At 34.3% G+C, this 26,442-nt stretch overlaps 1 protein-coding gene across 1 annotated transcript in view; it reads right to left on the reverse strand.

The window, feature by feature from the left end:
- Positions 1 to 2,210: 2,210 nt before the first annotated feature.
- Positions 2,211 to 26,442, reverse strand: part of LOC129225102 (murinoglobulin-1-like) — a 146,313-nt gene continuing 122,081 nt past the window's right edge. The window contains exons 25-34 of the mRNA XM_054859661.1: positions 25,429 to 25,605; positions 21,085 to 21,323; positions 19,837 to 20,077; positions 18,194 to 18,366; positions 17,313 to 17,522; positions 12,771 to 12,886; positions 9,925 to 10,015; positions 4,915 to 4,989; positions 4,259 to 4,361; positions 2,211 to 2,514 (exon numbers count right to left, since the gene is read on the reverse strand). Coding sequence (XP_054715636.1) covers positions 2,453 to 2,514; positions 4,259 to 4,361; positions 4,915 to 4,989; positions 9,925 to 10,015; positions 12,771 to 12,886; positions 17,313 to 17,522; positions 18,194 to 18,366; positions 19,837 to 20,077; positions 21,085 to 21,323; positions 25,429 to 25,605 — 1,487 coding nt within the window. The 3' untranslated portion in view covers positions 2,211 to 2,452. The remainder of the gene's footprint in view (positions 2,515 to 4,258; positions 4,362 to 4,914; positions 4,990 to 9,924; positions 10,016 to 12,770; positions 12,887 to 17,312; positions 17,523 to 18,193; positions 18,367 to 19,836; positions 20,078 to 21,084; positions 21,324 to 25,428; positions 25,606 to 26,442) is intronic.

Genomic DNA, 26,442 nt, shown 5'->3' on the forward strand with positions numbered 1-26,442 from the left:
TTCCGTTAGCGTGGCTGTATTCAAAAATCAGCGCAAAAGCGTTTAGAATGGAAATTTCTCTCGGCCAAATCAAAAATCACGAGAACCGATATCCATATTCTTGGTGACATCACAATGTGACGAATAACGCCAGAAAAAACTTGGCTGTTTTTATCTTACCCCTGGGCGACAAATGTAATCGCTTCAATTTAAAAATACTATACTAAAATGATTTTCTTTTAAACTTAAAAACAGCGTTGTTGAATGAAATAGAGGGGAAATTATCATAACGTACAGTATGTCAAATTGGCAAAGCAATTTTCTATTGCTGAAATTATAGTTGCCATATTTGTCCCAGGATGTGCTTTAAATTTTACTTTTCAATGAAACTTTTTTTTTTAAATTTTTTAATGACTTAATTCTTTTGGCGGATTATTTTATATTTTAATAGAGCTTGCTTTTAATGTTGTTTTATTTAGTTGGCGAGGCTTTTTCATTTTTTAATTGGTTGATTGTTTTATTTCTAGTATCTTTATTTTACTAATTTCAACATTGAAAAAAAATTATACACCTTTTAGTCCTGTTTAATACCTCGTTTTTTAAAAAATAAATACTAAATTTTACATTTCACCAACATTGCATTTATCTTCCTTTAACAAGCAAATAAGCACTTTGTTTTGAATAGTTTGGCGAAAAATTTTGAGAACTCAACAAGAGTTCCACAATATGTCAATTCCACAGAAAGTTTTATTATTTAGATTTCCATTCTTGGACAAATTCACACCAACACCACTCATGGTGAAACAAAATACGATGTTGCCCACCGCATTGCTGCTATGGCTTTCTCATGGATGCCCCCCTAAGAGCAAGGGCGCACCCCCTTAACTTCGCGAACACCACACCCCAAAAAGCAAGAGCCCCCCCAAAAAAGTAAAAAATACCCCTTAAAACAACCCCTCTAAAAAATTCAATATCGCAGTCTGTGCAATGACCCCCCTCCAATAGGTGGGCACCCCTGACTTTCTCATCTACAGTGATGACTTGCTAATCATATCTAGCGAAATCAACGAAAATTGGTTCTTTGTAGAATCTAAGGTCCCTATCCAACGCATCAGCTTAAGATCAGCCATTTTGTATAGGAGCGCGTGTTTGAGTGGTTGTCGTTTCTGGCGAGCTATCGCGTTTGGTGATAGTTCACTGCGAGTTATCATTAGCTGCACGTGAATTGTTTATTAAATAAAACATTATTTACGGCAAATTTGGCGAAACACGAAACTTTGCTGTGGTAACCCTAGCTCCGCAACAATGAAAAATCCGATCGAAAATGGCTAAAATTAAGCTGATGCGTCGGCCTATCTATATAGCGGCTCTAGTAGAATCTAGTGGTATCAGGGTTGCTTTTAATTCTGTAATAAACTGATAATCAATAAGCGATGACAACACGAAAGTTTGGTAATTAAACCAAGTAGAATCGATGTTGGATTAATTGATATGCTTTCAGATAGTGATAAAAGTTGCAGAAAATGCTACAAATTACGTCCCAACAGCAGAAGCTAAAGCAGAACCGCAAGCAAAACTGAACAGCTGCGTTACATCATTCAGAGATTGCAATTTTATTTTCTCCTTATTTTCAAGTCATCAGTCTGAAATAGCCATAATCGATCTATAGGCAAAGAAACTTAGAAGCTAAGCCCATCTTCACACTGGTAGATAAGAATATTTTTTTTATCACATGCTAGAGCGACCGGCATACTCTAGCTATTGAATTCATTTGTCGACTTGGAGCCGAACCATGCTTACGGATCACTTGCTAATGTGCTAAAATATTTTTAGCTACCAGGGGGAAGATATTCAGCTTTATATGAGGTCATTTGTCCACAGCTTGGTTGTAGCCGTTTCAGGTTAATGAGTCCAAAACGAGGACGAAACAGCAGTCTTTGGATCCTGAATAGCGTGAAGAAGCATGTAATGCGCGTGCGCAGGAGAGAGAAAATAGATTTTTTTAGGTAGTTATTTGTCCCCCAACTCGGTACGGTTGTACTCATTTCAGATGGACGAGTCCAAAACGAGGATGATGAAACAGCAGTCTCTGGATTCGGAATATCTTTGGAGATACAACGATGATGAAGACAGAAGTATATAATGCGCGTGCGCAGAAGAGCGAAGATAGAGATTTTGTTAGAGTCCCGCGCGGTGTGAGTGTGAGGGGGCTTATAATTCTAGAGCAAAAATGGTTTTAAGGATTTTATTTTCCTTGTAGGATGACAATTACAATTTTGATACAGTTTCACAGGCCTAAACAGTTTTTAAAACTTACAAATTTTTGCAAATATTTGTAAAATATTTCTTGAAGAAAATACTCGAGAGCTGTGCGTTGAGTTAAAATACTGTTGTTTCAGTTTCTTCCACTTCTATCCAGCAGTTGAATTCGTGACTTGCCTCATGTTTAAAGTTCTAAGAGTTCTTACCACTTTTAGTTGGAACAACTGGAATCTTCACATTTTTCAAGGGTATAACTTGTCGATGCAGAATTTTCTGTAAGAGTGATAGGAAATATTATTCCTCACCGACTTCATCTTCAGTTATATAAGTTTTAAGGTAAGTGTATGTAAATATGTAAAATAAATACAGAAAATATACTTTTACAGGCTTAGTCAACTTTTATGACGTCATTTTATCTATATCTTTTCATAAACAGTAAAATCCGAGTTGAAAGAACATTGGTGCAAGGAATTATTCAGAACGCTTTAGAAAACTTTTATGCCTTTGTACAAAGCAAGTTTAATCTAACTTAAGACTGAAATCGGTTTTAGTTAAAAAACGAATTTCAACTCAACAAAGATTTCAAATAACGAATAATATCGTCGGCACCATGCTAATTTAACGTATGTGAAAAATATGAAAAATCGCAAATCCCGTTATTCAAATTCAATGGTTTTGCCGCAGTACCTAAAAACGGCTACCTACTGGTAATAACTACTTCAAACTATAGTATTACACTCAAAGTTATCTATAGAAATTAAAATATTGAAAATAATTAAACTCATCAAGGTGGAAAAAAATTGTTTTGGTTCTGCCAATGCTGAAAAGTGCCAATTTCCACATTCGTTAGTTTAGCATGGTGCCGACGATATTTTCATTGCATTTTAAAAATCGGATACAATGCAAAAGATAAGAGTTCTCCGATTTCGCTATGAGCATTTGAATTTTTTTTTATTTAATTTTTTTAAAACAAATTCCCTAATTATTTGCAGGGCCATCGAAAAGATATGTCAGTCACGTTGAAAACTAGGGGGACCAGCCTTTCTCGGAATTAGAGAAGCATAAATTTTAAAATCTTTATGGGGGGGGGGGAATGCCTAGTGACCAAACTGATAAGAGGCTCGACTTGTCTCTCGGCTACTTGCATACTTCTCTTAAAAAGATAGGTCAAATATAGAAGCAGTGTTGTAGTTTGGGGGGAAAAACATTTATGAGAACTTGCCTCCTTTTAATCAAGAAAAAAAAAATAGTAAAGATTTTTTAACCAGCTTTAAATTAAAAGCCGACATTATATTATTATTTTTTAAAAAGGTGGTTTGAAACTAATTTAGATTTAAATCGCATGGATTATAAACGAAATGCATAAATACAGATATAAAAGTCATAATGAATGCATAAATCCCACAAGTATAGGTCAGAAAAATAACTTCTTTTCTATTGAATTATAACGGATCAATAAAAGCATCGATAAACATAGCCACATACAGTCTGACCACCGATATTATGGAAAGGAAAACATCCGGTTTATATGCGGAAAATGGACTCATCTACTACTTTACAGGGATGGTAATTCGTTGGTTACAGATGTACGCTTTTGCTTCTTCATTATTTAAATAAAGTTTGGAAAAAATGACGGTTAGTTCACTGCAATATTTTTTAAAATCTAAACTATATTTAATCTTTATTATCACTATAAAAATTAATTGATTTATTTTTTTGCAACATAATTTTGATCTTACCATTTTGTTTTCACATTTCTTCACGAAATGAAAACAATTTATGTTCTTTTTCTTGTTTCCATTTTCCCTTCATTTTATTTTAGAGAATGCAATAAATTAATAAGTTCCTAGTAGTATTATAAAACGCGTGCCTGAAAATCCATCGCTATTTTCCTTTCGCCCCTGCTAGATTCATTCAAATGGAATCGTCATAACTTGGCCGACTGCCAAATTCCATATTTTTCGTGGTCAGACTGTAGGTCGGATAAATTTAAAAGCAATTGAACAAAGCAACAAACCTTTTGCGTAGTACTCATACACTTTAGCAGTTCCCGGCTGAGCATTATCAACTTCGACTACTTCCTCAACTTCAAATGAAAACACTGTTGCCGTATTAGATATCTAAACAAAAATATAAGGCCTTGCAATATCATCATAAAACATCGCAGGAAACACTAAAATTATGAATTTTTGTTAAGAACGAAGTGTAAATTTTGAACTTCAGTTGACCATTATAAACTTGAAATATAAATACTGACGTCAAAAAAGCTCTAAAAATAAAATTATTATAAGGAATGAAACAAAAATATGTATTTAAAAATCTTCAACTTAAGGTCATCATACACGAGAGAAAAGCGACGAAATTACCAACTTTGTAAAAGAATAACGGGTTCAAAGGCACACATATTCATTATATGCTATATATCTGAAACTCTAAATTGAATAGAAATTCTCCATGCATTCTGAAGATTGTTCTGTGTATAAAATTTGAAAATGAAAGTCTAATGTGCATCATGTATTGTTACAACAAAATATTAACTTGTAAGTCGGAAGACTAAAAAATCTCCATAAAATTAGTTACGTCAGCTTGAGATTGAAAATGAATCGGCGCAGTTAGTTTACAGATTCGAATTTTCAGGAAATGGTTAAGATACAAAACTATTAGAAATATTACCTCATTGAAGTATAAAACAACGGAATTATCTTCAACATCAGCCCTCTGGATGCCAACTTTTTTGTCTGTCAGTATCTGTAAAATAAAAATATTGTTATGAGTCCGCATTTACTTCAAGTGTCCTTGCAAAGTATTTGACTTAGTCATTTTAAACACACGGCAAATTCATTTATACTAAAATACTCACAGTAGTTAAGATAATCACATAAAACACCGTAAACACAAAGATTAACTTACTGTCTGCCTCTGGAAAGTTGAGCTCCACTACACGACCAATTAAACGTTTCCATTTGTAGAAATAGGGGTGAGGAAAAACGCTTAAGAACTCGCGTTTTTATTTTGCAGTGTTATTGCTCATTTGGTGAACAATATAATTCAGGTAAGACGTAGTAAGCGCGGTACAGGATTTTCTCGCCAATACTCTTACTGATTACTCTACCTTGAAGGAAATGGACTTGCTCAAGGCCACAGCTCAACTTGTCAGAGGTACCCAGTTCAAACGCACAGATTCTCGTAGGCTACGGTTCAAACAGTACATAAGCAACAGAGCTGAAATCACAGCTGACTGAGAAAAACTTAAAACTAACTCTGCACATCAGAGCAGGCCCTTTTATTCCTTTGGGAAAAAGTACGGCAATAGTCCAGTAAATTCCAGTTATCTATAAGGCTTGAAATGCCATCAAATGTCACCGAACTTGGCGACATGAAGGATCTCTCGCCAGTTTGGCGCCAAAAATTAGTCACATAACTAAAGCAAGTTTTTTTTTTATATCTCGCCAGCTCCTCGGCAAACTCATACAATTCAATGCTAAATCAGCTGCAAATTAGGGATATTAATGTTTCCAAAAGTAAAGTAATTTTGAGAGAAACATTGCGTATTAAACGCCAGATTTAGCAAGATTGCAGAAAATTAAGGACAGAAAAACAAAATTTGTAACAATATAGAGTTTCATATGGTGATTTAGAAGGCATTCTATACGAGACTGGTCTCTCACAAACAAATTTACAATCATACCGCAAAAGACATTAAAAACCTAAACATACCAAGTTTAAGCACAAATGATTTTTTTTTTTTAAATTCAAAAGACTGTAGGAAGTACTATTATTAAAGATCGTATCGTCAGGATATTAGCTCTCAGGTAACAGAAAGCACGTAGCTGTTGAAAGTTATTCTATTACTTAATTTACTTATTCAAATTGGAAATTTAATTTTGGAGAAATATTTTGTTGTAATTCACTTGTATAGTTTTTTTTATTTTTATCTATGCGCACTTAATAATAATAAAAATACTAAACTTGATTTTAAACTATTCGAGTTTTTCTCTTCTTCTAAATTAGTTGGAATTGAATGAAACGTAATGACTAACAGTTTAAGAGAAGGAAATTTGTATTATTTTAACTTACTTCAGTTGTTTTCTCTTCAATTAAACTAAAATAAAACACAAAGTTTAGAGAATGAGACAATCTAGAGAGAGAGGTATGGCTGCAAATAGGAAATCAATTTTGACAAACAAAAAAAGTGGGCTTGTTTAATTCTTTATGAACTGCTTATTACTCTTTGGAGGGGGAAAAAAGAGTGATATAGTGTGGCTTCGATTAGCTGAAGCTTAACCGTGGCAAAGTTTACTTCTTTTGGGGATCCGGGAGAAGGGTGATTGGCATCGAGTTGAGCTGGCTAACTTCCATAATAGATTTGCATTCAAATTCAAATCCAATAACTCGTCCTTTTTCACTGAACTCTTTAAAAAGGCGTTAACAATATCAGGGTCAAGTTTCACGCCCCTTTATAATCTGCAGCTCTAATCTATAGGCAAAACATATTGCAAGTTCAGCATTCCTGCAATCATGCTGTATTACAATGCGTTAACAATGGATCACATTAGAGTCGCTATAATCGATGCATCAGCTTAAGTTTAGCCATTTTGGATCGGATTTCTCATTGTTGCACTGCTAGGGTTACCACAGCAAAGTTTCGGATTTCGCCAAATTTGCCGAACATAAAATTTTATTCAATAAACAATTCACGTGCCGCTAATAATTGCTCACAGTGAACAATCACAAAATGCGATAACTTGCCAGAAAAGACAACCACTCAAACACGCGCTCCGATCCAAAAAGGCTGATCTTAAGCTGGACTTAGATCACATCAGTAACCAAGACCCGCGTCATGCGTGTAAACTTACTTTGGACAGTATACTGGTTTTGTCACTTCAATTATTTATGCAATGCAAAGTACTACAGCAGTATAATGAATAGTTTGTGCAATGTAAAGCACTGCATTGGCGCAGTAGACCCCCCCCCCCTTCGGATAGCGAAAGATGCTTGTCACAAAGAAGATCACGGGACGCGGGAGCGTCCCGCCCCGCCTAGGAAACCAAACGTCAGCAGCCAACAGAAGCAAATCCACCACCAAAGACGAAAGAAAATAAAGCGACCAAGATCACGGGACGCCGGAGCGTCCCGCCCCGCCAAGGAAACCAAACGTCAGCAGCCAACAGAAGCAAATCCACCGCCAAAGACGAAAGAAAATAAAACGACCAAGAACAAGATTACACGACAGAACGAATTTGGGTTTTTCACCCCTCTGTATCTCAGCCCCATGAAGACCCCCGTAGTTAATTTTTGGTACATTCAATTTCTAGTGGCCGCTGGAGCCGTAAACCAAAATACAATCACCTAGACCATCAGGGGGAAGAGGTATTAAAGTTATAAAATCACTGTTCCAAAAAGTTTTCGCTTTCTTTGACAGGGCTACAGCCCAGACGAAAAAAGGAATCAAGCTGAAACTTCGCACACACATTCCTTGTGCCCTACTGATGTGCCTTTTGTACTATTTGACCCCCCTCCACTTCCCCCCCGTTTTCCTCCCCCCAAATTGTACCTTCCCGGGGTTCTATCACAGCCCCCCGGGGGGCTACGGTAATGATTTTTTGTATACATATTCTTGGGGGGCCATTGAGTACATACAAAAGTATACAAAAATTAGTATACAAAAATTCAACCCCCAGGGACATCATGGGCCGGAGTAATTGAAGTTTGAAAATCACTAATTTTCCCTAAATTCTTATGTACTTACTCTCAGCTCATAGGGTTTGTTTATCTCGGACTGCAATTGCAAGGTTAGAACAGATCTAACAGTTATTCCAAAGTTGTCTTAGGAAATGAAATTCAATCAAGACTAAAACATATCCAACAGTTGCAACTAGACGTTAAATCGCGGATATCAAATTTGCCACAGCGACTGCGCAAGCGCGCAAACTTAGCTCATTGGGCTTTCTGTTTTCAGATTCTATGTTGTATGTTTATACTTAAGCAGAGAAACAAATTAATGAATGTGATTAGAATGCTGTCCTCCCCCCCCCCTCCCAGTTTAGCCGATACAAAATTTCTTTTCATCCTGTTTTTCAGTTTTGATATATTTATGGAGGGAAGAAATTTTAAATGTCGGCGCGAAACTGGGGTTAAACCATTACAATATTTTACGTGACAAATTATATGAAACTGTACGCATATGAATACGGCACATAACTTTTTAATTGAAAGCGAAAAATAGCACTTTTTTATTGGTTTGCTTATTTTCTAAAATAATGGATTTTTCACAAACAATACATATTGAATTGAAAATATATGAAGTACGTGTGTGGATATCCGTGCTTTGCAGCAATTTGTTAGCTGAAAAATTTTTTGCAATTAATTTAAGCAAGACTTTCAATGAGGTTAGTCCGCGCAACATGCGCATTCGCTATGGCAAATTTGGGATATCCGCGATTTGACATCGAGTAAAGTTGTATAGAACTTCTGACACATTCAAATTTAAAATATTTAATGGCTTAGTTTTTTTTTCTTTTGCTTGGTGATAACATGCGTTATTTCGTTTTTTAAATGAACTTTTAAACAAAACTAGGTATTAAACAAGACAAAGACTTCTATCAAGAGAAAGATAAATCACCAAACAATTAAAATTATCCCATAAAACGTAAAATAATCCATAATTTAAGAAAAAATGTAATTAAACAAAAAGTGAAAAGCTAGATTAAAATAGCCCTCAAGCTGTAAAACATTTAAAGAAACCTTCATGAAAATGTTGAATAATCTGTCAAATAAAGAAACTGTAATAGAAATTATGGCGAAGTTGTAAAATATTCGAAAGCAATAAAATTTAAAATATAGTATTTTATTATCCAAGAAATTTTATTTGCAACAGAGAGGATACAGGGATTGCAATAAAATTTAAACAGCCCAATTCTCGCAAAATGAACATAGAATCTTAATAGTCAGAAAATAACTTGACGTAAAATTAGGCTAGCCATTATTGTTCCTTAAAAACACAAAACAGCGTTGTTTCAATTGAAAATTTTTTGACTTGATGTTCTCAATTCTAAAAATACAAAGTAATAATATCAATGCAAAAAGATGTGATATCTCATCAAAAACAACCCTGTTGTAAAAATTTCCCCGCCAAGAAAACCTTTCATTTTTTCGCACAAAAAAGAAAACCTGCATCCTAAACCCAAAAACCCTCAGCCATAAAAAGTTGTGATATCTAGTTTGCCCGCCAAGTATCTTTCAAACTATCATCCTCCCTCTTCTCCTTTTTCATCACAGCTACTTCCATTAGAACCTCCTCCCACCTTTAACTCCTCAGAAATATGGATAGATCTTTTAAATTGTTTATCTTGTTTAGCGGGAAGCTTTTCAAAGTGAAGTGGTTGCTTGGTGAGCAAAAAGCTTCCCGCCAAAGAAGATAAACAATTTAAAAGATCTATCCATACTTCTGAGGAGTTAAAGGTGGGAGGAGGTTCTAATGGAAGTAGCTGTGATGAAAAAGGAGAAGAGGGAGGATGATAGTTTGAAAGATACTTGGCGGGCAAACTAGATATTACAACTTTTTATGGCTGAGGGTTTTTGGGTTCAGGATACAGGTTTTCTTTTTTTGTGCGAAAAAGTTAAAGGTTTTCTTGGCGGGGAAATTTTTACAACAGGGTTGTTTTTGATGAGATTATAACTTACTTCATCCAAACTTTCCTTCGTTGGCACGATTCCAGACAGCATTTTTACTTCCAGTACTGTCATTCCTGCTTGTTTTCCATCTGGTATGTAACTGCGTATAAATACATATTGTTACTGTTTATTCATCAAAAAAGTTAAGATATTACCTAAATACTATAAAGAAAGTGCGAGAGTTTTAAAATGACTGTACAGCGTTTATCTTTTGAGAAACGGATTTGTGGCGTATGGTCTTGGAGCATATACTTTGCCATAGCCTTGAGGTTCTTCCGGTTTAGTGGTAAAGCACTAGAGTTGGCACGTCAATGGCCTATATCAGCACACATCGCTCACTCTCTTCAAGTACGCCTCAGATCCGTCTAAGGGAATGAAGACAAAATGTTTCCTTGTAAGCCAAAATTGCCTTAGTTTTGTCTGTGCTTCTCTAATTGTCTCTACGCTTTTACAAGGAACTAATATTGTTTTTGGGGCATGTAAACGATGAAAAGTTATAGTTTTCACACTATTTATAAACTTGAATTTTACTTGGGACTAGTGGTACCCGCATGGCTTTGCCCGTAGTAGAAAATTAAAAGGTCATTTTGTTCTTCCGTATATTTACAAATAATGGATGATGAATTTCTCGCCAATTCGCTATGTTGATTTGCTTGCCAGCATGTTACGGTTTCACGTTATGCTAATTTAGTTATTTACTCGTCCACGTTACTACGTCCTTGTCATAATTTGCTCTTTAAAATGTTCTTAAAAATGGAAGAGAAAAAGAACAAAATTGAATTTTTAAAAAATCACTTCGAGGTGCACACCCCTATGCCACGAACTAATTCTGTGCCAAATTTTATGAAAATCGGCCGAACGGTCTAGGCGCTATGCGCGTCATAGAGATCCTGACACAGAGAGATCCAGACACCCAGATAGAGAGACTTTCAGCTTTATTATTAGTAAAGATGCGTAGGAGATATGTATACCGGCAGATGTTATAGTGTAAGATATTGGCTTCGTAAGCCCGAGTATTTGAGTTCAAGCATGGTCCCAGTTGGTGTGTTTTTTAAAATTAAGAAAATTGTCAGCGTCCTTGTCATGGGATTGTGTAGCGTGTTAAAGAATATCTGTTTGGCTAGAATACGCTCAGCTTAATTAAATTCCTGTTGCAGTTCCGCATCATAGGGGTGAGATGCCTCAATCTGGTGGGAAAATAGGCGTCAAAACTTTCATGTGGTAATGGCATTCCAACGACAGTGCTGTCGTGGGCAGGTAAAGGGCAGTAACTGCAGAAATGAGTTTTCGAGATATTTGAAGAAATGTGTGTTGGATTCAATACTGACGATAGAGAAACGTTGGAATTAGACTTTTTTTCGCGCGCCTTTTTTTCAGCGGAAACCGAATAAGCAAGCTTGTACAATAAAGCTACCGTACAACAGATGACAAAAATGCAAAAAATATATATATATATATTAATTTGAATTTTTGGCATCTTGAATTCAAATTATGTTTTTCGCAATCACGAGCTTGTGTGTGTATGAATGCGCGTGTGTGTTTGTGTAGGGGCATGTGTGTGGGTGCATGTGTGTGTGTATGTATGCATGCATGTGTGTGCGTGTTGTGTACGCAGTGCTATGTGTGTACGCGCGCGCGTGTGTGTGTGTAGGCGTTCGTGTGTGTGTATGTAGGTAGGCATATGTGTTTGTGTCTGTGTGCAGGCATGAGTGTGTGTATGTGTATGTCTGTGTGCGTAGGAGTGTGTGTTTGTGTCTGTGCGCAGGCATGAGTATGTGTAGGTGTGTGTGTATGCGTGTGTGTGTAGGATATGGACGCAACCTGGAGACGGTTTTCGCAAGAGGAGCAGCATCGTGAGGCCGGTCGACGCGACGGTGGTGCTGGCAGAGGGAGCTGGTGGGAAAATAAAATCATAGGAATTCAAAACAGTCAAATGAGAACAATAAGCAATCGTGATTGCTCAAAAAAAAAAAAAAAAAAAGAAAAATTTGCAGATACTGTTGTTTACCTGCCCACGGCAGATTGGTCAACTAGAAGGAATGCCAGCGTTTGAAAAAAAAAAACATGGTCTGCAAATGGTGAGGAACCAGCAATCCAATTATAAGCAAAGTGACAAATATGAAAGAGTAGTACAGGTTGGCATGATGTTGCTAAAGTGCAGTTTCCTTATTTAGAAATTATGAAGAGCGAAAAGCTTAAAGTATAAAAAGGACAACTATAGAATGAAAAAAATGCTGGAATATGAAAAAGAACTAAATAGAGAAAGATATTTTTTAATCATCAATATGATGATTTATTTTCCTATCCATTATGTACTTTAATACGTTGGTGTCCAATCTACGGCTCGCGGGCCACATGTGGTCCGGGAAGCCGAGCCATGTAGCCTGTTCTTTTGGTCAATGTTACAGGTTGAAAATTATGTTCTGGAAATGTCCAAAGCAATCAATCATCTTTATTCTGTATTGACCGATTGTTGCTAGTTTTGAGACAAATAGTCAGAAATTTTATTCTAAAAAACGGAGGGAATTTTTAAATTAATAAAATAAACATGTAGAAATGATAATAAGGACTCTTGGTTAATAATTTTCTTTCTTTTTCCCATGTTATTTAGAAAAAAAAAACTATCTTAAAAATTTTTTTATGGATCCTCATATGAAGTGAGGCCCTCGGGTAAAAAAAAAAAGGTTGGCCACCGCTGCTTTAATTCATATTTCTTAATTTTTTGTTTAGTTCTACAAATGGTTGATTTTTAAGTATTCAATACTTTTGCCAATTTTTTAAAGTTTTTCGCCGCTGCCTTTTAAATGAAATAACATTTGATGTTTCAAATATGAATCAACTATTGAATTCCTTACCTTATGCTGACTTTGATTACACCTTTCTTGCAGCGATCGTCGGAACATTTGCCGGTAACCTCCAAGTTGAACATTTTCTTTTCTGGGGCAGTTTTTGTGTTGTAACGGAGCACATTCTGAGAAAAAGAAGCATCACCTTTTAAATTAATGTTCTTCAAACAATCCGTATCTTTATGTCAAATTATAGTCAGACCACCAACAATACGAAAAGGCTAACATCCGGTTTACAGCTTGAAAAGGGAGCAATCTATTAGTTTACAGAGGTGGTAGTTTGTTCGTTTCAGATGTGTGCTTTTGCCTCTTAATTATTAAGACGCAGTTTTTTAAACATGACAATTTGTTCACTGCAATATTTCTTTTAAATGTAAACTATATTCGCCAAAAATTGATTCATTTTTTACAACATAATTTGATCTTATCATTTTGCTTTTACATTTCCGGACGAAATGAAAATATTTTATTTTATTTTGATCATTTCCATAGAAACTCTTGTTGTTTCTCTTGAATTTCAAATAAGAGAGTACAATAAATTAATAAGTTAAATAGTTAGATTATCTTGCTCATTTTCCTTTTACCCCAAGTTCGAGAAGCCAAAAATAAAAAATAAAACGTTAAGCTGTTTTTAAACCTACTCATAACTAGTATGTTGTGGCCATCACGACACTTTCTTCTATATTTTTCTTTTTTTTTTTCTGATCCCTCCCCATGCTTGACGAGGAAGCAATATTCCCAACAAAAACAAAATTACACATGCAAAAACTTGACGACTATCCCAATGTCTGAATTATTGCAAAAGCAAAGCAAAGAGCGAAAATTGAAAGTTATTTTAAAAGCCTTGCTTGAATTAATTACAAATATTTTATTTGTTAACAAACATAAGATGGCAACAGTTAAAAATTTTAAATCATTGAGATAATATTTCCCATCATTTCCATACAATTAAAATCACGAGAAATACGCAGACGACAATCTATTACGATTTATCTTTCTTATTGTTGCATTAATAAAAATATTTTTATTCACAAAAAAAAAAAAAAAAAAAAAAAAAAAAAAAAATCAACACCTCTTGGAGCGATCGGCGTCAAAATTGAACCAAATCCTGTTTACATATGGATTAACATATATTCCAAATTTCAACCAGAACGTAGTATTACTTCTTGAGATAGGGGACTCACAATGGAAAAAGAGAACGGGTGATTGCGCTACCCCCTTTTTAGCTGTTGACACCAAAATAAAATCAGTTCTTATACCCACTAAGGGCTACTTGCCGATAAATTTTTCTTTCATTCCGTTCATTATTTCTTGAGATACAGCAGTCACAATTGACGACAAAAAACGTTCTATAGCTCAACCCCCGTTTGAGTTATTGACACCAAAATTGAATCAGCACCTGTTCCTGTTAATGGCAACATATGGACGAAATTTTGTTTGATTCCGCCAGTTACTTCCTGAGGAATAGCAAGCACGCGTAACTCGAAAAACGTCCCATTGCTCCACCCCCCTTGGAGGAATTCGCGCCAAAAACTAATGGGCACAAGTTCACATAGGGGCACATATGTGTACTAAATTTCGTTCGATTTCATGCGGTAGTTTTTGTTGTAGAGCGGCCACAAAAAACTGGTCACACACAGACGTGACACACATACATACACACACACACACATACATACATACACACACACAGACAGACAGACATTTTCCAAAAATGGTCGAAATGGACTCAGCACACCTCAAAACGTTCGAATCCGTCAAAATTCGAAATTCGAAAATTTGCACGAATCCAATACTTTCTTCTATATATTAGATATAGAAGAAAGTAAAAATGGCATCAATTCAACATAGCAGCAAAAAACCTTATTTTTAGACGTAGAAACTTCAATTTATCGATAAAACTAATCCAAGTAGTAGCGCAATGCTGTGAAAGTAATTTAAATGGTAATAGAAACAAAAATATATTGCTATCACTCAGTGGCGGCTAGTGCGTTGAAAAAATGAGGGGGCCGGATCACAAGTGCACTCCCCCCCCCCCCGTTTTTGAAAAAAAAAAGAGATTTTTTTTAAAAATATTTTTTTAATATTTAAACTTTCTTGAAATGATTATTTGTGTTAAATATATAAAATTGAATTCATTTTAAACACAGGACAAGCTGCAAAACACACACAATACTAAGTAAATCACAAGAGATATGACGATTTATCATGATAAAAATGGAGTCTATTTAATCATGAAAAAAAAAAAAGATATCATGTATCATGTTTATGCACATGATTGCCAGCAGAGTGGTTCACTTTAACACCCTGACTTTCAAAAAAAAAAAAATAATAAAAAAATAAAAAAATAATTCATGAGATAGGGAAGAGTTACAAAATACATCACGAAACTATTTAATTTCACGTTTATGTCCGGCGCTGCAGTACGCCTTCCTTGCAACACCGGCAAGATGCTGCAAGGGAGGTACTTTCACCCACTTGCTTTTCAAAATAAATAAATAAATTTTGTAAAGCAATATTAATCTAATATTTTCAATAGTTATATTATTTTTAATCTTTTAAATCTTTTAATAACTAATTATTTTGAATAAGTAAAATTAATTTTATTTTAGGTCAGGCCAAATTGCAAACATATTGTGATCAGAGAAATATGTAAAAATTATAAATTAATTAACTTTCACAAAGATGAAAATACATCTCAATTTTCGCTTTAAAATAAATAAAATAAACTAAATTTAAAAAAAAAACTGAAAATAAATAAATTTAAAAACGTGTAAAAAAATCTTAAAGATTCATAATTGAATTATTGAAGGGTGTACCCTTCTGCATATGAATCTGCCGGTACTCATGGGCCAGATTCAGAATTTTTTTACAGACAAAGAAAAAAAAAATCGAACTCTTTATTTTCTTTAAAGTTTTGATAACTTGTCACATTTTCTTTAAAAGTACATGAGAAATACTTTAAAATAAGTAATAATTTCTGTGTAACAATGGTAAGACATTTTTTGAATAAAAAAATAATCTTGTACGGTACATGTAACGGTACATGCACAGACGTACATAGAACACAACACACAACAATGGCGCAACTAGAATATAATTTTTAAGGGGAGAGGGGAGGGGGGAGGGGTGTGCACAATAGGGAAAAAATCTCAATTTGATTGATTTGATTTGCTTATCAAATCTCTCAACTTGTAATTTAGAAACGCAATTTTAAACGGTCTTTGGTGATGTTAGGGGAAAGAACGGTACAAGGGATTTCACGGAAATTTGTAGAAATTGAAGCCTTAAAACGCTGTTGTAGGCCATATTTATTGACGTTAGGGTAAAGGATGAAGCTCCGCGACTATCCTCGATCGTTTTTTTTTTTGAGAAAAAATTAAAAATAAAATAGAAATCAACTTTTCTCCCCCCCCCCCCTCCATTTTTTCGAAATTACAGACTTTGAAGATTTTTACAGGAAGGGGTTCTGGAGCTCTTCCCTGAAATTTTTTTCATAATTGAAGTCCTAAGATCGGCCAGAAGAAAAAAAAAATTCTTCGTATAATCCGCGGATAATACGATGTAAAAAAAATGAAGTTTTGATATAACATACAATTTTAGCAACTAAATTAAAAACATGAAGAAGTAATAGCTTTAAAAGTATATTCAAAACTAATATAAAAAAATCTAAAAAATAAGCTATTCTCTAAATTGTTATCATAGTACGCTAATTACTTGAAGACTAAGAGTCAAGAAAGGAGCAAACGGTCTGATCTAGTGCAATTAAGGCTTCTTCCTTTACTGTTATCTTTACCTGAATCACGCAAGAAGAACATCCAAGCTATGTAAAATAAACAACATACAGGCAGGGTGATGGTCTTTGCGAATCCTGCTGTAAATATTGATTTTTAATGTGTTGGTGCTGAGGGAAAGAAAAACGCACACACAGATAATCCGCGACAGCGTATAATCCGCACCTCATTAGTTTTACACTTTTTACAGATAATTCGCAGGAAAATACGATACAACCTTTTTTTTTTTTTAATTTCAAGCACATACGCACAAAAAAGGAAAACAAGTAAAAAGTTATAAATTATTGTCTGAAAAAGGGAGTGAGCTCGTGGGGGGGGGGCATCTGGCCCCTCCGACGAGCCGCTACTGCTATCACTTATTTAAGACCGAATATAACTTCTTAAAATTTAGTGAGTCAAAGAAAGACCACAAAATCTAGAAAGAAAAGTTTGGGAAAAATATAAGACTGTTTATCTGTAGCAATGTTTATATTAAAAAGTATGCAAAATAAACTTACGATTTTGCAAAGAAATTTCATATTCAACTACTTTATGTTATTTTTTTATTTCTTGGAAAATTTCTACGTAAGCGAAGATCGAGATAAAACAGATATCAAAATCATTAAACAATCTTTTTTTCCCACGTTCCATAAATTTTCTCGAATTTTCTTATTTTCTTCCTCATTTTATAAGTATGGTTTTAGTTACGGGAAAAAAAAAAAAAAAACATTATACAAGTAAAACGTTTTGGGTGCCAATACACATTTTTTTCATTTACCTGGACCAATATGCAGCCTGAACCTTCAGCTTTAATATTGACTTCGCTCGGAACATCGGATATCTTGTTTCTCTTTACAATCATTTTATCGTCTTCAGTAACTCTGATTTCCTTTTCCAGGGAACCAGACACCACGACTGTTACGTCCGTTTCGTCACTGTTAGTTATTTTAGCAAATTCACCAAGAGCTTGCAATCCCACACACGTATCCTGAAAAACAGAAATTCAAATACCGGTATGCAAAATTGAACTGCAATAAAGTAATGCTAATTATTAGTGGTACTTATTTTTATAGGGAACCTTACTTTTAGGACCTATAAAAGGTATCTAATATAAAAAGTAAGTGAAGGTACCAAAAGTCAAAAGTAAAAAACTGACAGTGCTCTAGCAACGCAAGTTTTAACTTAAAAATACATTGTTCCTTCTTTATTTACTGTAATAAAAAAAAAGCTACCGTGTGTTTATTTTGAAAAAGTTATCTTAACTATTTCATTGTCCCTATTTCCCTACTATAATTAAAAAAACAAATTTCCTGTTTGGTTATTTTGGAAAAGTCAAATTATCTTAACTATTTTATTTCGCTTCACATTCCCCTACCTCAAATTTCAAAACAAATTTCCGGTTTGTTTATTTTGCGAAAGTCAAATCATCTTAACTATTTTATTTTGCCCCACATTCCCCTACTTTAAATTTGAAAACAAATTTCCGATTCGTTCATTTTGAAAAGTCAAGTTATCTTAACTATTACACTTTGCCCCACATTCCCTCACTGTAATTTTCATAACAATTTTCCACTTCGTTCATTCTGAAAAAGTCAATCAAGTCAGCATAACTATTTCACTTTGCCCCACATTCTCCCACTGGAAAGTGCTGAATCTTACCTGAGTAGACATAAATCCTCCTCTTGGATTCATGTTTTGAGTCAAGTACCGTACGATAGGCAAAACATCTGATCCTGTACCGCCAGTTTTCAGAATTGCTAACAAGGCATAGGAAGCAGTTTCTATGTCCTTCGATTTAGAGTCATTTTCGTTTTTGTAGTATTCCACGCCTCCTGCAATATAATAGAGAGAAAAAGCATTAAAGAAGGCTCAAGGATTGAAAGAGGAAATATTAAGTTATAGACCGTTGACAGGAGTCCCCCACTCCACCCCATCTTCATGTTCTGAATTAATTTCTTCATTTCATTTGCAGGGGTGTGACATTTTTACGTATATATTTGCACTTTATTTCTGTGATTTAAAACTTTGGCTTTCAATTTTTGTACATATGAACTAGAAGCGTCACTCGGCTTTGCACAGTTTACCTCGAAAATAAAAGTTATGTCAAGTAACGCGTGTTTAACAACCAGGCTTGAACCATAAAAAAAAAAAAAAAAATCAGTAACATTTTGCAGCAGATTGCGGAAAAATAACCAAAATAGAAACACTTTAAATCTTCTGATTGAAGGAAAAGCTTTAAAATAAAATCCAAAATTTTATTTGTTCATATTCAAAACAAGAACAAAATGACAGCAGATCGTTCTTTTCAACACTGTAAAAACGATTCAGAAACGTTCCTGGAAAATAAAGGGCAGCTGATGTGCCCAATTTCTGCCAGTAACGTATCGTGCAAAATCCAGGAACGTTTTCCTCTAAAGTTCAGTAACCTTCCTGATATTATCCTGGAAGTCTCGTGAAAAATTCAGAAATCTACCCGTTAAAGCCCAGTTGAGTCTCTGGAAAATTAAAGTAAACTTTAAAAGGTATCATATAATATATTGGCATCCTCCTGATTTACCAAGGAAGTTCCATATGCATAATTGCACATTATTTGCAATCATGGCCAACGCTAAGCCAGAATTGCTGGCAAGTAACGAGAATTTTACTCGCCTGCAATTCTTGCAAAGCAACCTAGTTCAAATTTATTCGCTTCCTTTAGGAGCTTAATTAGCATGAACGAGCCGTAAGTGAGCTGAAGACGATACACTTTATAAACATGCACAGTTAATCTTTAAACTGAGAGCTTTTTTTTTTTTTTTTAAAGCAGAGAAAAGTTTGCATTTGTGACAATGATACTTGATTTTTCTAGTAAGTGGATAAAAACCATTAAAATCCCGAAACGTAACACGGAAATACCCAGTAACGTTTCGGAGTTTTATTTACAGTGAATGATTTTCTTCACTATACCTTCTTCACGCTTCAAATTTTAATAAAAGCATTGTTACGGAACGTTGAAATGAGCACTGAATAATGATTTGAATGGAGGAAAGCCTTCGAAAAATAGGGATTTTATGTCGAAATCTAAGTGTCATAATTAATATAGTTTTTAATTGATATCTCCGCTAATTATTATCGGAAGATTATGTTAAATAGCAGAACATAAAGACGGGAAAATTATGAGTTTATCGATACCTGGTTTGATGGTCGGTTGACTGGCGTTCGGGAGAAGTAACTCGAACATTTGTACATACTCTGTTATATAATTTTACAATTACCGCTGCTCTTTATTTATCCCATTACGCAAGAGAAAGTGTAGAAGTTACCTGTTTTATTTGCATTTTCTCTAGCTCCTGCAATTCTTGTTTTTGCCGATTCCGTTTTTCCAGCAAAGGCTTCTGCATATGCGTACAGGAAGGTTGCATAAGGACTGAGTTTCGAATCATCCTTAGCCAGGCAGGATAAAGCAGGATTTATAACAGTCTCATTATCGTATCCAGATATCAAAAGGGAGGTCAAAACATAAGCGGTTATGACTCCTTGAGACTTCTCTTTCTCGATTCCTCCCTAAAAGAAATAGAAAACGAATGCTTGAAAAATCATCAAAAAAAAAATCGCTTATTTCTAGTTTTGCATATATTTTACTTTTGCTTATTGTATGCTTGCGTACTATTGTATGTTTCTCTCAGTACAATGCTTTATATCTAGAATTGCTGCAATTGTAAAACGAAATCAGTACCAATATAGCTACCGTACTAGGAAAATAAATCACTGGATAAATTACTTAGAGTTAGCTAATGACTGGTGAAATTACTACCTGGTATACCTCTTTTATCTACGTCATAGCGAACGAGTTAATATACATCCGAGCAGCTTTTTTCTACGGCCATAGTGAACAAGGGTCCATGCAGTGCTTGTATAGACTGGTGAAATGTGAACAGAAAAGGTGCAAATTTGACAAACCATTCATTAAGAAATCTAGAAACAAAATGATTTTAATACCAAAATACATTTTAGCTTTACCACAGATGGGGTCAAGGACTCCTGGAGGTTGTCATTATCGGAAAGGGAGGGGTCAAGGTGCAATATTCGGGCTCAAATAAGGAGTTTAAGGCAGCTTTTAGCTTAATCGCTTAAGAGGGGGAGAAGTGTCATGATCCCCATGACACCCTTTCGATACCTACGCTTGGTTGGAGTGCTGTAGATAGACTCTGGTATATGTAGCAACTCCCAAACACGAATTAACTTATTGTGCAATAAAATGGAAGCACTGAAGAAGACTGGCCAAATCTTTGTATGAAGAACCATATAGAAGAGTTTTAATTTATTTCCAAGAATGAAGTTTAACCACGTCAACATTCTAAGAACTTGGACTTGATCTCACATAATGTTTTTCAGTGGATGATCACGTTTGGTGAAATACTACACGTCAAGGGCATTTCACCACTATCTTCCAAAGATTTCATTCTGACTAACAGATGGCTACTTCTTGGTTATTTAACTACACCTAACTATGACTGCCACCGTAAATTGCAGAACATAAATTATTAGACTGTGAAAATTTGAGGATTTACCTGGAAACCAGTATCGAAGATTCTTCCAACATCAGGAAAGCAGCCATCCTGTTGTTGCTTTGAGATTATGAAATTCTGCATCTGTTGCAAGGTACCGTTATCAATCGTAATGTATCTCTGGGCTTCAAAAAAGAAACGAAGAACAAAGGCTGTCAAGAACATACTTCCTTCCTTGTCTCTGTAACCAAAAGCGCTGAAGGAGCCATCGTCGTGTCTGTAGTTCATTTCCTGTTGTGCTCCTGTATAATACATTCATTTCATTGAGTCAGTCTTTTCAACGGTAAAAGGAAGTAACAGACTAGTTGTTCAAAAACATGAATAGTTTACACTGAAAATGAGCCTGTGCAGACGTACACAGACCTTATTTACCATTAGACCCATGAGGTTTTGCCTAGGGTCTCCTTAGCTTCAAGGGGTCCTCCAAGAATTGAATGGGTGGTGGGGGGGGGGGGGGGGGGGGAACGTTGTATGTTGAAAACAACAACTTTTCACTACAGCCAAAAAACGAATCTGCTCAGTGCAATAGAATAAAGAGGCCACGGAAAGCAATATGAAACGTTTTTCGATTCAATTATCTACTCATTTCCTACTGCAACGAAGCCTCGAAGCAGGTTTGCAACATACAATGTTCTTCCATATATTTTGAGCACTTTATTTACAAGGCCAATGCCAACTAGCCCATTCTCTGGTAGTGTAAACGAACTAAAAACACATGTATGTTCGTTCTCTGGACTATATTCATCATTCTGATAATGAAAAAAAAATGTTGAAAACAATAGACAACGTTTTTCCCGCCACCCATTCATTTATAGAAAACTATACTAAAATGTGACTTCAATTTGAAATCAATTGCGATATTAAAAATAATGTACAGCAACGTGGCTTTTAACTTTGAAATAGTAATTTTTGGTATCTAGTATTTCAACCAGGAACTTATCCGGAATGTAGCCTAGCATGTAGCATATGTAGTATGTAATGAAAAAAAAAAAAAAAAAAAGGTGATGAGAATGATTCTACAAAGTTTTTTTCGACTACATTATTTAAGGTGCCCTTACATGTGCCTGAACTACTGTCCGAAAAATTCGGGTCTTTGCCATATAAAGCACTGGTCAGTAGGGTGGTCCAAAAAAGGCCCTTTTTAAAAAAAATCTCTGATTTTTACTGATCTTACTCTCCTATTTGGTTCCACTTACGTAAAAAATGATTATTGTGAAGTTTCAGCTCATAATTATAATTTTTAGAGGTAGCTCAACATCCTCAAAGTTCGGTTAAAAATTGATTTTAGGCAATAAATGCAAAGGAGAAGAAAGAGACTGAAAAAAGCAATACAACTATTTCATTTAAGTCTTTAGTATTTTGTACGTTGAAAATTATACAATAGAACAATTATATTTAAATGACTGGATGTGGTTGTGCTGGTACCTACCAAACTATTTTTGCTATCGGTATGAGCGCGGCAATGCTTTTCGACAACCTGCAACAAGAATTGAAATTGATCTTAAATGGTTATTATTTTTTTCATTAAAATCTTTTATAATATATGTTAATTCTTTTCCACAAGATTATTAATAACTGGCTTCCTACAATAAATTTTTGTGCTTTGTGAAGATAATTCTCCCAAAACTCGCAGATTTGTTTCATCTCCCAAGTTTTGCACGATAATATGTATCAGTTAAATTCGCTTTTTCAGTTAATGAAGCTGATCACAAGTTAGGAAGTCCTCAAATTTCATGAGATTGTCGGGCATAATCTCAGGTACTCTGCAGCAATATTTTTTCACTTACTTCTTGAACAGCTTTACCAATTGTCTTATATTTGAGTGTATCACTTAATTGTCAAAAAAAAAAAAAAAAAAAAAAACGTGGAATTTTATTTACTTCTTCATCAATATTTTTATATTGCAATTATGAAATTTATATTTCATCAAATTAAAATCATTACCTAGTGTATTCTGAAGTATAGAAACTGTCACCCTAGGTTTTAAATAAACACATTCCGCAAATATACCAAATCTTTTGAAATCCAATATCTTCTACTGAAATGATGGCGAACTAGTGGTTAAACACTTGTATTTCAAAACAGTACAAGATTTTAAACATTCATTAAGTATAGTTCTTAGCTATAGGTACAATAATTCTGATTCTAGGAAATGGGTTTTATGCTGAACTATTAAAATCAGTTCAAGAAATTCTCAATAATCATCTCTTGTGTCTTACAGCAATTTTTTAACAGATGGTATTCTATAGCTCTTTATATCAGCCACTTTTACTTATTATTGAGTCTTGTAATGCATTTGCACTTATGAATAAACTCCCAGCAGGCCTAGAACCTGTTGCAAAGAAGTAATGTTGGTGCAGAAGTATAGAAACTGCAAATTAAAAATGGCACCAATAATCAATTCTATAATGTGGTGTTGACATTCCAGAATTAATTATTTCTTTATTATTTTGTACTAGTAAAACAGGTGCTATTTCTTTTGACAGCATTGATGTTTCTTAGGTTAAAGCGCAACACTTGGTCAACTTACAAAGAATTGGGCAGTATTGCATTAACTGCAACATCTTACAAAAAACATTTGTGCATTTACCGAATATATTTCATGGCTAATGAAATGTTGAGACTGTACATAAAAGTAGCAATTTTACAATGTAATTAATTTCTGTGAATGGAAAAAGCAATCATATTTGCGATTAGTTTGGTCCTTTGTCAATTTACTTATGTTCGGCAATGATGCAAACTTCATCAGCTTTTTTGCTAAAATATTATTCTAACAGCTAAATATTATTCAAATGTTATAAAATTTTGTCCCACTTATTTTCTTATGTATTGGAACCAAATGGGAGGGTAAGACTCAAAAAATTTTCACCTTCGAAATTTTGGACTACTGGTCAGGTGTTTTGAAAAGATTGTGAGCACTGACAAAAATTCCAGAGATTTCAAAGCCCCAAATAACAGGGGTTTAACATATGGTTTACTATTTATCCTCAAACTACAGTTGAACTCTCTTAATACGATCACGTTTAATACGAAATCACTTCTAAAACGATCATTTTGTTCGTCAAGTTTCGTTTGCTATCTAATTACATTAAAAATTTCACGTATAATAACGTTCATTAAATTTAAAGTCTCGGTTAAGACGAACAAAAATTTCTGATCTCTTTACTTAAAATGTTCGTGCTACTGTAATTTTCTTTTTTAGAAAATGTTCATCATTTTGCTAAGTAGTAGAAGTCTCATTGTGTAAAGAGAAGAAAATATTAAATATTTACATAGAAAATAAAGCCCGTTCATTTGATTCACTCGGAGATGAAACTGTTCATCTTCCACGACCTATTACACGATTGTCGATCATCATTTTCCTTGTTCAATATTCTCCAAAAACATTCATTTATAAGAAATAGGTGATTTTTTTTTCTGAATGTGCTAATAGTTAGATTACAATGTGTGTAATTGTAGGGATGTTTTTTAAATATAGGTAAGCATTTCTTCGTTTTTTTCTCAATGTCACTCATTCACGGTTGTTGCAAATAACGGTTAATACGAACAAATTCGTAGATTTTTGACATTTCGTATTAACCGAGTTCAATTGTATTAATCTCAGACCATTAACTCCAAATAAACTAAATGTGTTACATTGTAAATGCACTTGAAAAAATTAGTTCAAATGTGTTTTATACTTTTAATTAGCCGTCAAAAAGTTCTCTTTTTGTGTGCTGTACAAAACTTTTGAATGCAACCAACTCTTTTATTCAGCATGCTCGGACGAGTATGTATGCAGTTAAACTGCAGGTTTTACGTCAGAATGGTGGTTGTGGGAATAATTTGACCGGTGTCGGCGCTATCGTAGATTGTTGGCTATTATTTGTAACGAGCGGTATCCGCACGGCTTTGCCCGTAGTAGAAAATTGAAAGTTCATTTGGTTCACCTGTATATTTACAAATAATGGATGATGAATTTCTCGCCTATTTGCTATGTTAAATGGCTCGCCCATGTTACGGTTCCACGTTATGATAATTTGGTAATTTGCTCGTTCACGTTATGATGATTTTCCCGATAAAATGTTCTTAAAATTGGAATAGAAAAAGAACAAATTCAAATTTTCGAAAAACCGCTTCGAGGTGCACACCCTCATGCTACAAACTAATTTTGCGCCAAATTTCATGAAAATTGTCCGAACGGTCTAGGTGCTATGCGCGTAACAGACATCTAGACAGAGAGACTTTCAGCTTTATCATTAGAAAAGATTAAATTATGCTATTAGAATAAATATGTAGGCGATTTGGTTGATATTTCAAAATTTATTGTTATTAAGTTACCTATAACTACTGAGTTAAAAAATTTACCTGTATTCAAATTCTTGATTGCTCTGTTTCTAATTTTCTCAGTAAGTTTTCCCGTCTCAGTAAAGAAATCCAAAACAACTAAATTTGGTACAAATTTCACCATATTTTGCTCTCCACAACCAGTTGGTACTTGAACGAGATTTTCCAGATTATCCAAAGAAGGTCCCAAGACGTTTCCTAAAATTTAAAATTTTAGCTGTTAGACACATTTGACATACAAAATCAGAAAAATAATCCATGATGTCAATTCAAGTACGAATAATTTGGTAACAGCACATGACATTTCACTTTTTAAGCTAGTTTAGAGAATTTTCCTGCTCTCAAACTTTTGCTGCTTTCCTCTTAGCTTCTATAAATAACAATATTTCGTCCTATATGTCTTATTTTCAATGAATCTTACAACTATTATACATGTGAGGGTTTGTCTGGAAGTATGGATGTTTGTTACTCTTTCACGCAAATCTATTGAATGGTTTTTAATGAAACTTTACAATAATATAGCTTATGCATCAGAACAACACATAGGGTCGTTTTCTTCCCGTTATGGGGGCAAAATCCTCCTTATAGAGAAGGTTTTAGACTATGTTAAAAAAAAAGCTGATAAATTTTTTTAAGCAAGTGAAGTTTATTTTCATATTTTGAAAACTAGTCAAATTTGTTATATGCTTAAACGTCGTTTTTTTTTGTTTGTAAAAGACTACTATTTTGACCTTCATACTTATTACCATTTTACTTTTATGGGTAAGGAAGAAGGTCGATCTTTAATCACGTCAAAACGGTCAGTTTTGAATTCTTTCAGTTTAAGCAGAAAACGAATGAAAGTATCTATTGCTTCTCATAATTATTACTGACCCAGGCAACGCCGCAATTTTTGCTAGTTATTTTTAAATTAAAACATATTAAAATTGATTAAACACTCTTAAACCTTATTCATTACTGTATATTCTTCTGACAATGCTTTATAATATCTCCTCAAAAAGGAAGAAAAGAAAAGAAAAAAAAAACGTATCAAAC

Source organism: Uloborus diversus, chromosome 6 (genome assembly GCF_026930045.1).
Source record: "Uloborus diversus isolate 005 chromosome 6, Udiv.v.3.1, whole genome shotgun sequence".
Classification (NCBI taxonomy): Eukaryota; Metazoa; Arthropoda; class Arachnida; order Araneae; family Uloboridae; genus Uloborus; species Uloborus diversus.